The 16,046-nt window shown below is 37.8% G+C and overlaps 1 protein-coding gene across 1 annotated transcript; it reads right to left on the bottom strand.

Moving 5' to 3' along the window:
* Window positions 1-839: 839 nt before the first annotated feature.
* On the bottom strand, window positions 840-6,557 carry LOC143299764 (uncharacterized). The gene is made up of 2 exons (XM_076613165.1): window positions 6,481-6,557; window positions 840-3,528 (listed from the first exon to the last, which is right to left on the bottom strand). Exon 2 carries the CDS (start codon window positions 3,509-3,511, stop codon window positions 1,877-1,879), a length of 1,635 nt encoding a protein of 544 aa, XP_076469280.1. The 5' UTR covers window positions 3,512-3,528; window positions 6,481-6,557; the 3' UTR covers window positions 840-1,876.
* Between the last annotated feature and the right edge of the window lie 9,489 nt (window positions 6,558-16,046).

Raw genomic sequence — 16,046 nt, 5'->3', positions numbered from 1 at the left:
TAAACAACTTAACAAGCATTTCCAAGAGCAAGTTTTTCTTTGCAGCAAAATTCCCTGTTACAATTTATTAGGAGGTGGGGTCATATGGTTACAGTTCATTGTCTTACAGTATGAAAATATTTTCCACTTTTCACAACCTTCAACTGATAGTTTTATCACAAATGCATTTCTGTATTGAAAACTAAAAATGTATGCAGGACCCATGTTAAATGTCCATCTCAGAGGGGTTGTATTTCCAAAGAGTGAGGAAGGGGGAAAAAAAAGGTCTATTTGAATATTGTTTTAGTATACATCATTTTCAAGTCCACTGAAATTAATGATTGACACTGGCTGTGTGGTTCAGATACGCATGCAAAAATCAAACCCTATTGGTCAGATTCAGTAAAAGTAAATATTCATCCAAAGGGCTATCCCTCCTGTTCCCAAGTTTATCAAATCTTTGTCAAGAAATACAAAATGTACAAGTCTTCAACTTTTGTTTCTGGATCAACTGTTCATCACTGACTTTGACAGTGACAGTATGGGGAAAAGTAGTTTTGCACACTCCCCACAGGTACACACATTTGCACATGACAAGGTGTCCTTTAAGAAACAAGAAGTGGAATACATGCACACACCAAAAAAACGAAACACCATGGAACACATCTTGGAATGCAGGAATTTTTAACACTTAAAGATTATTGATGATTGGTTGATTTCTGTTGCAACTATTTTAGTATTCATAACTGAAATGATTCATATTAATCATGTAAGTACTGAAAGTCAAATCTTGACGGAAGTGTGTAATCAATAAGAACTGGTGCTTTTTCAACTTCTGATGGCTGAAAAAAAAAAAAAAAAAAAAAAAAAAAAGCATTTAAAAGCCACTACCAAAGTATTCCCTGTAAATATTAATTCATGCTGCAGAAATGTGTAATGTTTGTGTGCAAATATGCACATGTTATATTAGTTTTCTGTCATTTAAATGACAACATCTTAGTTCAAATTTCTTGGCCATTTTGAACAACACCACATGATTCCTTGATCCACGTAAATAAAATTAAAAAAAAAAATCTTTCACTGATATTCCAAAGCAAAACATTTCTTTCACTTTTATGTACTATGATAGAAATTGTGATGTTTAAACATTAACAAAAGGTGCTGACATTGTATGAAGACAGACTGCACTGAAAAGGGAAAAGAAAAGAAGTAAAAGCAATGTTTCAGTCATTACAGTTGGCTTTTCAGGTGCAACAATAAATTACTGTACAAATTTCTTCAAGTTCTTTACATTGAAGGGGATCAGTCACAAGTCCACATGCCAGCAAGATTTTCCCATCCAAGCAAAATTTGATGCTTTCACAATAAGATAAAAATATGTTTCTCACCTCTCAAAGATTTATTTTCTTTTTCATTCCGACTAGAACTTGAAGAGAGGTAAGAACAGCTGGGAAAGTAACACTAACAAATCAGATTACTCACCTTGTATAAAAAAAGCAAAAAAAAAGCTCATCTTTACAAAAGTTGTATAAGTCTTGCTTTATCTCATGTATTTTAACACAGAAAGTAAAATCAATGCCCAAATACCTAGTAAAACCAGTACTAAAAGCAATATTTCTATCAATTTTCTCAGGACTCACTGCCTGCAAAAGTGCACTGTTGGATCATCCTTCACTATGCACACTATTTCATTCATTAGAGCAGTTCAAACTTCTATTGTCTAATGTGTTCTACGACCAAACAAGCTGAACTCAGTCTGTCATGCAAAAAACAGCACTGATCACCATTCAGGTCTGTAGGAACATTCCGCTTTAAAAACATACCTTAAAAAATTATTTAAAAAATAAACAAAAAAACAACAACAACAAAAAATAGAGAAAGAAGGAGCTACAGCTGCTCAGCGTTTGCGTTTCTTGGGAGCGATCTTGCACGGCGGTCGCTGTGGCCAGTCAGGTGTGGGCTTCGGAAGGATCTCCTGTCGACGTTTGGCAGGGGGGCGGGGAGGCTGAATCTGTGTGTAGCATGGCACGCTTGGTGCACTCTCACTGCCAGCCACAGGCTGCACCAGGGCTTGTGATATTTCAGCCTGCTGTTGCTTTTTCTTGATGTGGGATCTGAATTTAGACTCTAGGACTTTATCAGCATCCGCTACAGCCTTCTCCAGAGCTTCCTTGAAGCGTGCTCGGACAAAACGCAGGGCTCCTTTAGAGTCGAGCTTGTCCACAAGATGGCTATGGCGTGTGACCGATATTCTGCCTTGCGCAATGCGAGCAGGGGACTTTTGTTGATTGGATGGGTTTTGCTGCTTGTGGCAGGTGGTATCTTTCTTGGCTGGACTGTTGCGCAGGTTGTACAAACTTTCCATCTTGATTTTCTTGTGCTGCTTGGGGCGTGCCACATTGCCGATCTCCTGAAGGGTGGGAGCGACCATCACAGACTGGGCAGACGGTACGGACATTTCACACACAAAGGGATGGCTGCTTTGGGCCAGGTTTTCATCGAAAAAATTAACTGATGAAGATATTCCTTCTGTTGGAGTAAATCCAAGAGAATTTGTTCGATGAAAAGGTGCAACCCCAAGATCATCAATCTGTTCCATCTTGTTGTTTGACAAATGGTGCATGTCCAGAAAGTGATCAGGCAGCACGTCAACTTTGTGGGCAGGGCTCTGAAGAATGCGGCGACGTTGTCTGGTCATGGGGCTGGCTCTGGTGTGAGGGTTCAATCCTTTGACAGGGCTGGGCGTGGAGAAGAGGTTTACGAATGGAGGACTGTCCTGCAAATTAGCAGGACTCTTCTTCAGGTCTGTCAGCATCACATTGGCAGCACTGGCAGAGGAGAACTGACTGAGGGGGCTGAGAGAAAGCCCCTGGGTGGCAGCAGTACGATGCTGAGGCGGACTCTGAAAGGGGCTGCCAGTCGGGCTTTTAAAAGGGCTCGAAAGAATGCCATCTACTATATTGTTGAAGTCAGAAGCGTCCATATTGCTAAAGAGGTTCTCCTCAAAGTTGTTAAAGAAGGTGGTGTCCCACTCGTCGCTGATGTTGGCAAAGTCTTCCTGCCAGTTGGAGCGAGGCGTGGCCACCTGACCGCTGATGGGGGCAGAGGGCACTGTGGGCGGGGTCTGGCTACAGCCCATACCCACCTGGTTCCCGACAGAGGTTGAGGGCTGATGAGAATGGATGGCGGTGAACTGAGAGGTCTGAGGGGAGGAAAAGTAGCCACTGTCGTTGAAGGACTCCCCCTCACAGCTGGTGCTGGTAGAAGCCCAGTAGGTGTGTGACTGGGGCGGCGGCATGGTGGTGGTGTCTGCAGGCAGCACAGAAGAGGCAGTGGGCATCATAGAGCCGACTTTAGGCATGGGTTGTGTCATGGTGGTGGAGCTGGAGGCTGGGGGTGGCAGCATGGCTGTGCTTTGCACCATGGGTACCTGTGCAGGCACTTGTGTAGTGTTGACCATGGACATTTCCAGGTCTCCAAAGGTGAGCACATTATACTGGAAATCATCCTGCTGATAACTGCTGGGATCCATGTCACCAACTCACAAATCTGTAAACAAAATAATATATGAAAAGAATTTAAACAATAATTGTGTGATGTTATAGGGATGTGATGTTAAGCAAATAATGATGCATTTCTGGAACACCCCCCACCCCCTCCCAAAAAAACATCCAAATAGCAGTCTGTAAAAAGTAATCATTCTTTCTCAATGGTCAAATATATATTTTCCTCATGTAAATCACTTGTTACAAAAGAAGGTAGTATGGTTTGGTAAACCATGATACAGGCAACGTCTTTATGAACTCAGTCCCAGTGTACGCTAAAAAAGAAAAAAGAAAAGTTTGGTAACAACATACATTTACTAAATGTAAGACAGTGAGGGAAGAGGAAGAAATCTTTAGTTTCTGAGGACTGAAGTTGAAGCCTGATTCATCCTACGAGTTCTTGCTGCTCCACAATTAATAGAAACAATCAAATATGGAAAATAGGTACTAAACATTGCGGAAGGGGGAGGTGGAAGACCAGAATGAAAAAGAGAGGGAGAGAGACTAAAGAACACAGAGTATTAGTTAAATACTAGTAAAACTAGTAACTAGTAAGTCAGTTCACCCTAAAACAAACATTTGTGATCCTGGGCAAACATTGCTATGTAGGACTTCTTTCTTCTTCTTTTTTCTTTCTTTCTTTTTTTTTTTTTTTTAGGGAAAAAAAGTCCAATTTGAGTTCCTCTACTGCCATAAAATGAGATTTAAAAAAATCTTTTCTTTAAAAAAAAAAATTTTTTTTTACAGTGTTGCTGTTATAACATGGTGCAGAGATCATGATGCTTATATATAGTCATCACTGGCTCATGCTGACTATTATTTGTATTTGTATTTCTCTTTTTATCACAACATTATCTGTGTGAAATTCAGGCTGCTCTCCCCAGGGAGAGTGCGTCGCTACACGACAGTGCCACCTTTTTTTTGGTTGCATTTTTTCCTGCATGCAGTTTTATTTGTTTTTTCTATCGAAGTGGATTTTTCTATAGAATTTTGCCAGGAACAACCCTTTTGTTGCCATGGGTTCTTTTACATGCGCTAAGTGCATGCTGCACACGGGACCTCGGTTTATCGTCTCATCCGAATGACTAGTGTCCAGACCACCACTCAAGGTCTAGTGGAGGGGGAGAAAATATCGGCGGCTGAGCCATGATTCAAACCAACACGCTCAGATTTTTTCACTTCCTAGGCGAACGCGTTGCCTCTAGGTCATTACTCCACATCACTCCAGGCTATTACTGCATTAGTATTATTAAAGCATGTCACTGTAAAAACATTCAATTCTTTTTTTTTTATGCAGACACTACACTGTATACAAATTGTAATTTTTACAAGTTAATAATCTGATCTCATTCTCAGTTTTTTCATCCAAGTCAAGCCATGAAATGAATACACCAAAAAATATACCATGAGGCCTTTGAAATGAACACCACAAAAGCTGTGAGGGGCAATGGTTTGATTTGGGGGAAGTGAAAGTAACATCACAGAAATATTCAGCTATAGCCTAGAAGCCTTTTGCCTTCGACCTCCAAATAATGTCCATTAATGTGCTTTTGGATCACTATATAATGAACTGTTCCAAGGTTTAGTCAGGCATAGTGTATACTACATTTATTTTTGACTCATTAAGATTTAAACTGATGGAAAATACATGGCCCTTTAAAGTTCTGTCAATCTGGTTTTTGAAGGCGTTTACTGATGATGCATTCATGGTGTCAGAGGAAAGGTTATTCCAGAGATTAATGATACGGTTAGTAAAAAATTTGTGGAACTGGTTAGTGACAAAGTTTGTCTTGTTAAGTTTTAAGTTCTGCCCTGGAGTCTTATCAAATTTAGCTAAGGTGAACAGGGAAGAGGTAGTGTGGGGATCATAAATATTGTGCATGATCTTGAATACTTCAATGAGATCACCTCTTAGTCGGCTAAATTCTAGACTGGACAGTTTAAATAGAGCTAGGCCCTCCTCAGAACTAGGCTCTCCACTACCAGTACCAGTTATACACTTAGTAAATCTGTGTAACGTCTTCAATCATATTTATGTGCTTTTTTAAGTAGGGGCACCATACAGACTGACAGAGCTCCTGTATTCAATTAAAATAAAATGAATTATGGGCCTCACTAAAGCTTTGAATAAAGGAATCATAATTTCAGGAGACTTATTTGTAATATTTCTCAAAAGCATACCAGAAATTTGATTTCCCTTTTTCACAATATTACTTATATGTGTATCAAAGCTTAATTCTGGGTCCATGGTAATGGTGACCCACAGATCCTTTTCATTTTCTGAATTATTAAACAAAACAAAAATTTCAATATAAAGTGATTCATATCCATTGCATGGATGATAAGATTGTAGATTTTGATAGAATACCTTGTATACATTAAAAAAATAACTGAAAAGAACAATAACTGTCCAACTGCTGGGGTGATTTCAACATGGCTGTCATTTCTTTAATATGTTATTTATATGTATTCAAAATTGATCAAATCTTCATTGAATAAAATTATCAATTAACTCTTTACATTTTACTGCATCACGTCGATGTACTTACAGTGTAAAAACTAGAAACAATATGCAAACAAAAAACTTAAATTGAAAGGCACAATGAGTAAATATTGTTGATAGTAGTTTCAGTACATGTGATTGCGTTCACTTCCAACACATGAACAGACGAAAATGCCTTGTATCTTTTATTCTATCAAATGAGATTGAATCAATACGGTTAGCTAGTTAGTATTAACCCAGGATCAACATATCATAAGCAACTGGCACGATTAGCTGGGTACTGAACCAGTTTTTATCTACGAGAAGTCAACGTCAACCATGATGGCAAGAGCCCTGAAGTCCATGTTTTCCGTCATTTAGATGTGAAGATTTGTACCCAAATCTCACGATCGATACATTTGCAAACATGAGATTGCTATTATTTACACTGAATTGCAAACAAATATTGCTTGCCTTTTGCCAATCAAACTGTAGGTTTCAGGACAGAAAGCACATCATCACCGCCAATGTTTAGTAGCATTTGCAGCTTGGCGCCATCACCGTCACCGGAAGTCGATATCACATTGGTTAAAAATCATGGGGCCAACGTCCAATGGAAATGTTGATTATATTCGGTCCTGATAATCACTGTGTTCTATATTAAGACCAGGGAAGAAGGTATGTGCTATATTTGTGTTACCTTTCCAGACAATTGTAGCTAATTAAAATATGCTTGGAAATAAATACTATTTGCAGATTAAATAATAAGCAATACTGTATTGTGCCATCGAAACTTAGGTACCAAATTCGCATGCAATTACCCATAAGAAGCCTCTCAAAGACAAATCTCTAACCCAAATATGAAGGCCGCTCCATGATGTTGGAGGCTTCGCAAATTTGATACCACGCTACAGAGAGGGCTGTGTGTGTTTACCAAATCCGTCATCCGTAATTCTGGACCTTGAACAGAACCAGAATAGGACACAATGATTGCTCCATATGTGTCTTCATTTACGAACAGGCAGGTTGTACTATTCGCTTGGCCTGTTTTTGGTGTGGAAGTTGACATTTTGGTTTGTGCTGCTTGCACAAAATCGATTCACTGAAAATAATCAATATCAGCAAATATATGATACGCAAGAGAAACAGACGGCTGTGCGGCAGAAGCTAATGAATTTTATAATTATTCGTTTGGCTCAGACATGAGTAATCTCAGTCATAGACGTCTAGACGTGATTTCCTCCTCGTTGAAGTGACCTGGAAGTGGAACTGCTTCCAAGAACGCTCAAGACTGACATTAGTTAGACCTGTACAAGTCTGCAGATCTGTAGTAACTAAAAACATGTACATATACAACAAGATCTAGCCCATGAACAGTCAGTGGAACATAGGATTCACACTCAATTTAAACTGTTTAACTCAACCAAAGTTTCTTTTATTTTTCTCAAAAGGGTTTGTGATGAATCAAAACATTTTTAAAGCACATATTATATCATTAATTGAATTGATTTAGCTTTTTTTTCTCTTTTTTTTCTGCCTGGGAAGGGGAATCAGAGCAAGAATGTAATATTCCCATTGCTCATCAGATCTGATTTGGGTCATTTACTAAGTATAACTATAAGCCCTTTACTGTGCAATGAGTAAATGTCACTTATGTTTATGTGTATCACTCTGTGTGAGTGTGTGTGTGTATCAGTGTGTTAATTAGTGAGTGAGTGAGTGTGTGTGTGCGTGCGCATGAATTTATTACTTTTTTTAAAAATCTTTAGAAGGAACTGATCTCATGCTGACATTTTTTATTATTTGTATTTAGCTTTGAATGTATGAAAAAAGGTTTATTCGTATGCTTTTATTAGTTTTAAAAAAAGAAAAGAGTGTGTTAGACTATGCACTTTTTAAAAATATTTTTTAATTTAACTTCAGAACATATAATGACATTTTCTGCATATAAAGATAATATGCATTTTAAAAGGGTTAGATTGTATTTCTTTTTTGTTTTTGTTTTTTGTTTGTGAAGAACATATTTACGATTCCATTTTGATGTTGCCAAAAATTTTGTGTGTGTATGTGTAAAAGTTTGTTACACTTACAGAGCAATTAGTTTCATGATCAGTAACATAATGATATAAATTTGAAAATCGCCATTGTGAACTGACTGACAGAAGATGAGATAGTTATATACCTTTTTTTTCTTTCTTTACAAAAGAGGTGATATAAAATATGTCACAATTTCTACCAAGGCAGAATTTGAATAGAACAGTATTGTCACACAAGTTGCTGCACATGTGAAATATATTTTACATTGATTACATTGCTTCTGTAGTGTTAAGGCAGGATAGGGCATTGCCTATCCTCTTGGGGAGGTTGGGGTGAAGAAACAAAGATTTGGCCTGTTAATGACCCATAGCATCTTCCATTGCTACCCCCACCCTGCCACCCGCATTATTTGTTATATTTTATCACTGTTATTGTTACTGGCTCAACCATTGGCTATCCTCCAGTGCATCAGATTCTTCAGCTTTGAATTTGGCTGCCTATCAAGAAGAAGAAGACACCCACACATTTTCATGTGCTCATTGGCACATGCATGTGAATTGCTCTTGCAGATGAACTTAGTTCACACACATCAGAGCAGACAAATGCTTGTGCACTTGTACAAATGCATGCAGGTGAACAAAAAGACAAGTTTTTAAAATTTTTATTTTTTATTAATCTTTATGTATGAATCAGATGAAGATGCACAGTATGTATACATCATGATCATTTCATGGTTTCACCAACAGCTGTTTTTCAGGTGAATGCATGTGCCATCTTCAGTCACCATAATAGCATTGCCACACATTCGTTAATGCACTGAAAAAATGCATACAACAGATAGTGACATGTTGTTTGAACCAGATAAAAACAAAGGGTTTGGGATTTTACTGAAATAAGCAGTGCATATTTTTAGTTATCACTGGGGCAAAACTGAGCTGAACTTGGAATGGCTTGAATGACTGTTTTGCTAATATAACTTCTTTTTTCTTTAAAAAAAAAAAAAGAAAGAAAAAAGAGAAGAAGATTTATTGCCATTGTTGTACATTGCTGTTTTTAATGAATGTATTTAAAAGAAAGAAATGGGATACCCATTGACAGTATATATGTGACAAAAAAGGATCCACGGCAATGTTTCATGGTTGCTGCACCTAAGATTGTAATCAGTTATGAATTGGACAATTTTATTAAAAGGAAAATGCAAGTTGAAGTCACACGCATTATTAGGCAATTGAAATAATTGATAACAGTGGTGCGGGTCTCTTGAGCCTCAAGTTCTAGGTCTCTTTGGCTGCAGGTTCTAGTTTTCTTGCTTTCCCTTTGCTTTTCCTTAATTATTGAACAGCTGTCATTTTTGTTCCTATTTGTTTGCTTCATTTCCTTTTTTAATTATTTTTTTAATTGGTAAAGGCAGTTGATATGTCCTGTCTTATCATTACATATGAATGTTCTTTGTTGTGTATTGGATTGAAGGCAGTGGCACAAATACTGAATAGGACTGGCCAAGCTGCCAGCAAGACCTTCATGACCAGCGCTGTGTTTCATGGAATGTGGTGGAGGCTCCGTTTACTGGACAGTCGTGGGGAGGGCATGATTCTTCGTGATGTACGGTGATCATGAGGTTCCTTCTAGTTCTAGTTGAGAATTTCTGTTAGTTATGTAAGGTTTCGTTTCATTTTTGGCTGTGTGTGCACTGAGACTCGTTTTGAGACAGCCATGGAGCAGCAGGTGATGCTATGGTAGTGTTACCAAGTTAGCAAGGTTGTTTCTCCTAGCATCCTGTTGCGAGGGGATGCTGGGTGGGGGAGGAAAGTGCACTGTGCGCACGTAACACTTTTATGATTGATGCACCTTTGTTTTGTTTTGGGTTTTTGTTTTGTTTCCTTTTTGTGATTAGTCTGGCAGATATTCTTTTTCCCATCCAAACTGGTGCTTGACCAGTAGCTTCAGACATGCATCAGAATAAATTATTTTAAATGGTCAAAGGTCAGGCTTTTTCAGTTTTGATTTTCATAATTTCTTGGAGTTGAGGAGAAAAACGTACTAATCATGAACTTGGTGAGCATCTGCAAACAACTTCCATGGTGGATTACAAATGTTGGTGAGTCAACATCAAGCTGCAGTCGGGTTACTGCTTTGATTTATTGTGCTACAAAAAGAACAAAACAGCCAGATCCTATTGCTTTTCTTGTAAAGTGTTCTGTGGATGTTTGTTGTGTGTGTGTGTGTGTGATGATATGGAAACTTACGTAGCACTTATCCTTAGTCAGAGACCAAGCTGTAAGCGCTTTACAAACACGTATGTGTGTGTCTTCTTGTTTAAACATGCTTATTCACGGAAAATGTCTTGTGTGTTAACTTTCAAATAATTTAATACTGTGTTGAAGTCAAGGTCATCACTGTATCAGGCTAGATAAACTGGGTGGTAGAAAAACAACAAAACTTTGTATTATATGCTTCAGACGTCAAATTTTAAGTTCTTTTTCTATTTTGCCATTCTTTTTTTCCTTGTGCATTTCCCTGGCTTTATTTAATGAAACTGACAGTGAAATAAGCTGCTGAAGACCAGTATCTCAGTGAATCTCATGGACAGTTTGTTTTGGTGTTTTTATGGTGGATTTGCATTGATAAATTGTTTGTGTAGTGTTTTGTTGTTGTTTTCTTTTTATTATGGTACTTATTTGTTTGTTCATTATGTGTTGATTTGGACTTTGTTTTCATGGGGGCCAAGGAGGTGAGAAAATGCTAAAAATATGCCCTCTCCCATGCACCCCCTCACTCCCTCCCCCCTACCCCCTCCCCCCTGAAAAGAGAATCCCCAGCAAATCAGCTCAAGTATGTGATCAGTTGTGGGTAATATCAGTACAAAAATGGGTCAGTGTTTACAATGGTGGCAAACTTGTGTGGGTCCATTAATAACCAACATCACATGTGTCAGTAAAAACAACAACATGGGAGCTAATTCTGTAGACACTCCGGAGCTGAGGTTTGTTTTCACAGGGGAAGAGAAAGTGACACACATTTTTCACCAACAGACATCATGAAAAGTTTTTATTAAACATGTGGTTGCAGCCCTAAGTTGGGCCCTTTGTGCTGCAGAGAATAGGTGTCGAACAAAGCCGGTTTCCAAATGTCGCTTCGTTTACTGAAAATCAATAGCTGTCAGTGCAACGTCAGCTTGCCTCTGAATCCTGCACAACAGACTGGTGCAGGTAATTCATCAACAGCTGAACAGGGAAAAGAAATTTATGCACTGACTCTATAACCTGTGATAAAACAGGAGCAGCAGGAGGAGCAGAAAATCAGTGCCCCAACAAAACATATTTTACTTTCAGCTCTGTTAGAAGTGTTTTGTGGGTGACATATTGCATTACTTGTATGTTGTGAAAATGGTAGTTTATATGACTGGTAATGTTTCATTGTTTTGAAAATACATTGTGTGACTGTATTGTGTCAGTTTTATTGCTTGTGCTCTGATGAGCATAGCAAGCATCTGTTCCCTTCATTCATTTCTGTGATTGTTGCTTGGCCTCCAGCTCGAGTGAAACATGAAATGATAGTCATATTTCGATCAGCTTTCCAACTCTAGAGAAGCTTAAAATAGTCATGTTTCTTTCAGTTTATTGACTAGAGTGAAACATTATAGAACAATCAGATTCCTGTCAGTGTACCAAGTTGAGTAAAACTGAAAATTTTAATCATGTTTCTGTCACTTGGTTTGTTCTTGTGAGTGAGGTTTGTCACCAACTTTATTAGTTGTATTTAAATTCAAAATGAAATTATAAGCTCATTAATGATCTGTGTTATTGAAATAATTACTTTATGACATTTTCACAGTATCTGAGAAGTATGTCTTGTGCCCCCCCCTAAATAAAGTATTCATATATAGGAGAACAATTATTAATTTGCTGCTTTACATGATTTCTTTTAACTGTATAAATTGTTTTGGGCATACAGTATTTACTTGATATATTCCGTGTAATGTATGGCTTGGCCACTGTGAATGAACAGTATTACAGTGTGGACAACTTCAGGAAATTGTGTATGGAAATATGTTTGATAAACCAAAGTGCTCAGCATCATGAACATGGTTAACTTAAATGCTTTGTTTTGAACAAGAAGTAAAATAAAGAAATTTGGTGGTGCTTTATAAACATATTTTTTCTTTCTTTTTTTTAATGAAATTATGCATACTTTTGTCTCTTTCTTGGTTGGAAGTATTTCTGTTCATAAGGAGTCCTGTATTGGCATTTTGGCAGTTTTTTCTTCTTTTTTTGTTTTGTTTTTGAAGAAAGACAAGCTCTTGGGTTATGCGGCCCCTTAACTCGGGCCTCAAACTTTACAGAATTACAAAAATCTGCAACTCCCACCCCACCCATGTTTGCTGTCATTTAGATTTGCTGGCTGCTTTCTGATGATGTATTATTTCTTAGAAAGAGACGCAATTGTTTGGTTTGCTTTTTGTTTGTTTTAAATCAAAGTACAAGCTGTGCAGAGTTACCTGCTGGAAAATCAACAGTATTCATGCATGGAGCATCACCAGGCATATCCTGTGAAACTGTAATCAAACTATAAAAATATTCACAAAGTTTTGTGATATTGAAAGAAGCAATGAAATACTCAGCTGAGCAACAGCTGTTGCAGCCACTGTTGAAAGAAACAGCTCGCAGATTAATTTTACTGTGTTTTAATTAATCATTGAAATATATATATATATATATATTACTGAAAACAGAACAAATCGCTTGCCTCCACCCATGAGTTTTGACTAATATGATATGATCTTTTTCAGCTGCCATTGATTGTAGACATTTATGCTCAGGTTCATAGTTAATATGCAATTCTAACACTTTTCATCATGAAGCTGAAGTAGAAAAAAACAGTTGGCAAGTTACACTTACTAACTTACAGGATGCTGGAGGTTTTCTCTCTTCCCACCCCCTCCATCTAGTACTTTGGTGGTGTATGTCAAAAGTGCATCAGCACAATGCTTTCCAGTAAAATCTGTAGTCTGCTTTGTTTTATCAGTTGTATGATGTCAGTGTATTCATAATTCTTGTTGCTTTGAATATGATTCATGAAAACTGACATGGCTGCCACTTTTTAGGCACCAGGAAAACTATGCTTTGTAACTGTTTACACATGTGTCCATATTCCATTTGAGTTGAATAATTTGTATTGTTTAGAGAAGATATTAGATCTGTGCATTCCTATTTAATGGACAGGGAAATTTCTTACCTTTATCGTGCTGATACTGTGGATAATAATGTGGTGAAAGTAGATCAGTTACAAAGAAACATGTATCGGTAGATTTAAAAAAAAATTTTTTCACAAAGATTGCTCTGGTCAGGTTTTTGTTGGCCTGCAGCCAACTCCTACCAAGTGTTGAGTGTGCTATGGGCTTTGAGGTGTGTTCAGACTTCCTGACCAATGTTGCAAGTGTCTGTCTGAGGCCAGGATATCATTATCAAAGGAAGCACACAGTGCAGGTCACATTGCCCCAAACCTAACATAGACTTTCATGGCAACGTCCTTATCATCAGCATCCTCTCCCTCCTCCATCATCAGTAAAAGCAAAATTGTTACAAAAATTGTGATGGCCTTTCATGCCCTGCTCTCTCAGTAACCTCACTTTTAACCCCTCTCCATTTCTGTGCATGGGTTGAGTCCTGTGAAGGTCTTTGGTGTTGGCAGACCCATGGGTGACTGTGGTTGGAGGAACATGGTGGTGGTCTCCACTCTGGGGGGAATGGTCCCTAATTCTGGCTACATGACTGGGCTTTAATTGTCATCACTAGGGGGGTTAGTAGGTGGTGTCCTAGGCACTCTGATTCAGAACAGATGCAACTGAACACCACCAAAGTTACTCAGCAGCAGTGCAGGGTCTCCTCTGGTGTATGGCCTCTTGGCGACCTGACATCAATAGTTCCCTGTGGACTGCTGATGTTGGAATTGCAACAGACGAACCTGGATGTTGCTGTGTATGGGGGACTGGGAACAGTGTGGAAATAAGCATTTTGGTTGATAGTCAGAAGATTCCTTTGTGGGACAAATGAGTGGAACTTGACAGCAAATCATAGAAGTTTTATGCTTGTTATGGATGATGGGAACAGAAAATATATCTGATCAACAAATGAATAGAAGGGTATGAAGAAGGGAAATTGTGCGGGTGATTGACAGTAACAAGATATTGGTTTTAATTTTCAACAATTTCCTGGTGGCTAGAGAAATTATGGATCAGACTTTGCATGGCTCAGTTTACTTTTGTTTTCTTTTGCTGACAGGTTATGTTGGGTAACGTTCTGTATGGGATAACAGATCTGTAATATCCTGTGAAATGTTATTGTTGTATACTGTGCATTCTTTTATTTACTGTTTGTATGCATAGAGGTCCATCACACTGCGCTCTTTCTGGATGTTTTATTGAATTATTTCTTTTTTCTTTTTCTTTTTTCTTTTTTTTTTTTTTTTTGCTCACATGATAACTTACATAATGTGCTATGTAATGACCCAGGTTTTGCTCTGTTCTGAGTGTGTGACTGTGTATGATACATTTTGAAGTTGGCGTTTTGGCACTACGGCATTGAAAATTAGCATTTTCAATAAATATGGATGAGGTATTGCCCATCCCTTTTATAAAGTTTCAATAATGATTGAAAATTTCCAAACTTAGAAGTTGATAAATATTGATAAGAGCTTTTGGGCCAACCATGTATTAGGTTTCAGCAATGGATTGAATATTAGAAAATCAGTGATTCCTGATAAATGGCGATTCGATCCTCATTCAGATTTTTATATAGTGATCTTATCTGCACAAGTGCTAAAGCAAGCATACATTACATCTGATCAGTGACATGCCAATGTACTTCCTGGTATCAATACTATTCCTGCCAATGCCAAACATAGAACTGAAATGTAATGGTGATTGTTGTGTGCAGTAATGCAAACAGCCACAACTACCATGGGCAATAAACACAGTGGACACTATGTCATTAAACATAAGTCATGTGAATGCGGTAGTTGGTGTTAAGTTTTTACATTTGTAGATACTGATAATTTGAAAACAAATCTATGTTAATTTTTTTCTTGCATTAAATATAACAGTGTTAGCAAATCTTATACAGTTATAGAAATGTGGACATATTTTGTACCCAGCATATCAAGTTTGCAATTTTGCTTGGCTACCAGCCTGATTTTCTCCCAGAAAATCATGGAAAGCCTTAAGATGGAATGCTAGGGAGAGAGGAGGGGAGGGGAGATGCCAAGATCAATGTTATTCCAGTCAAAGAACTTTATTGGCAGCAGTGTGAACTGTTTTGATTGTTCCATGAAAAAGACACATTGTCTTGATGCAGATATCATACTGTTGTTCTGTAAAAATGACAGACACAGTGTCTTGATGAATATCATCAGACTGTTGTTCCATCAAAATGACAGACACAGTGTCTTGATGCAGACGATAGAGTGCTGATGATGAGTGGTGATGGTGTGGAACAGGAGGCAGTGTGAAAGCTGGGAGTCAAGCTGACCAGAAAAGAGACACAACTTGGAGGAAACTTCACAACACTACACTAACTGAGGTGTCTAATGAAGAGTTTAGAAACCAATTCCGTCTCAGGCTTGAGTTTTCACAAGCTAGCCTTCAGTGTTTATGTCTTTGATTGTTTATTTTGTACATTTTACAAACTGTTTGTGAGAGACATTGTGGGTATATTATGTTTTGATTGTTTATTTTGTACAGACTATTTGTGAGAGATATTGTGGGTATATTACATTTAATTGTTTATTTTGTACAGACTATTTGTGAGAGACATTGTGGGTATATTATGTTTGATTGTTTATTTTGCACATTTTACAAACTGTTTGTGAGAGACATTGTGGGTATATTATGTTTGATTGTTTATTTTGTACAGACTATTTGTGAGAGACATTGAGGGTGTATTCTGTTTGATTGTTTATTTTGTACAGACTGTGAGTGACATTGTGGGTGTATTCTGTTTGCAGTG

Source organism: Babylonia areolata, chromosome 25 (genome assembly GCF_041734735.1).
Source record: "Babylonia areolata isolate BAREFJ2019XMU chromosome 25, ASM4173473v1, whole genome shotgun sequence".
Classification (NCBI taxonomy): domain Eukaryota; kingdom Metazoa; phylum Mollusca; class Gastropoda; order Neogastropoda; family Buccinidae; genus Babylonia; species Babylonia areolata.
The sequence above is the reverse complement of the archived record's forward strand: the minus strand, read 5'-3'. Positions and strand labels throughout refer to the sequence as shown.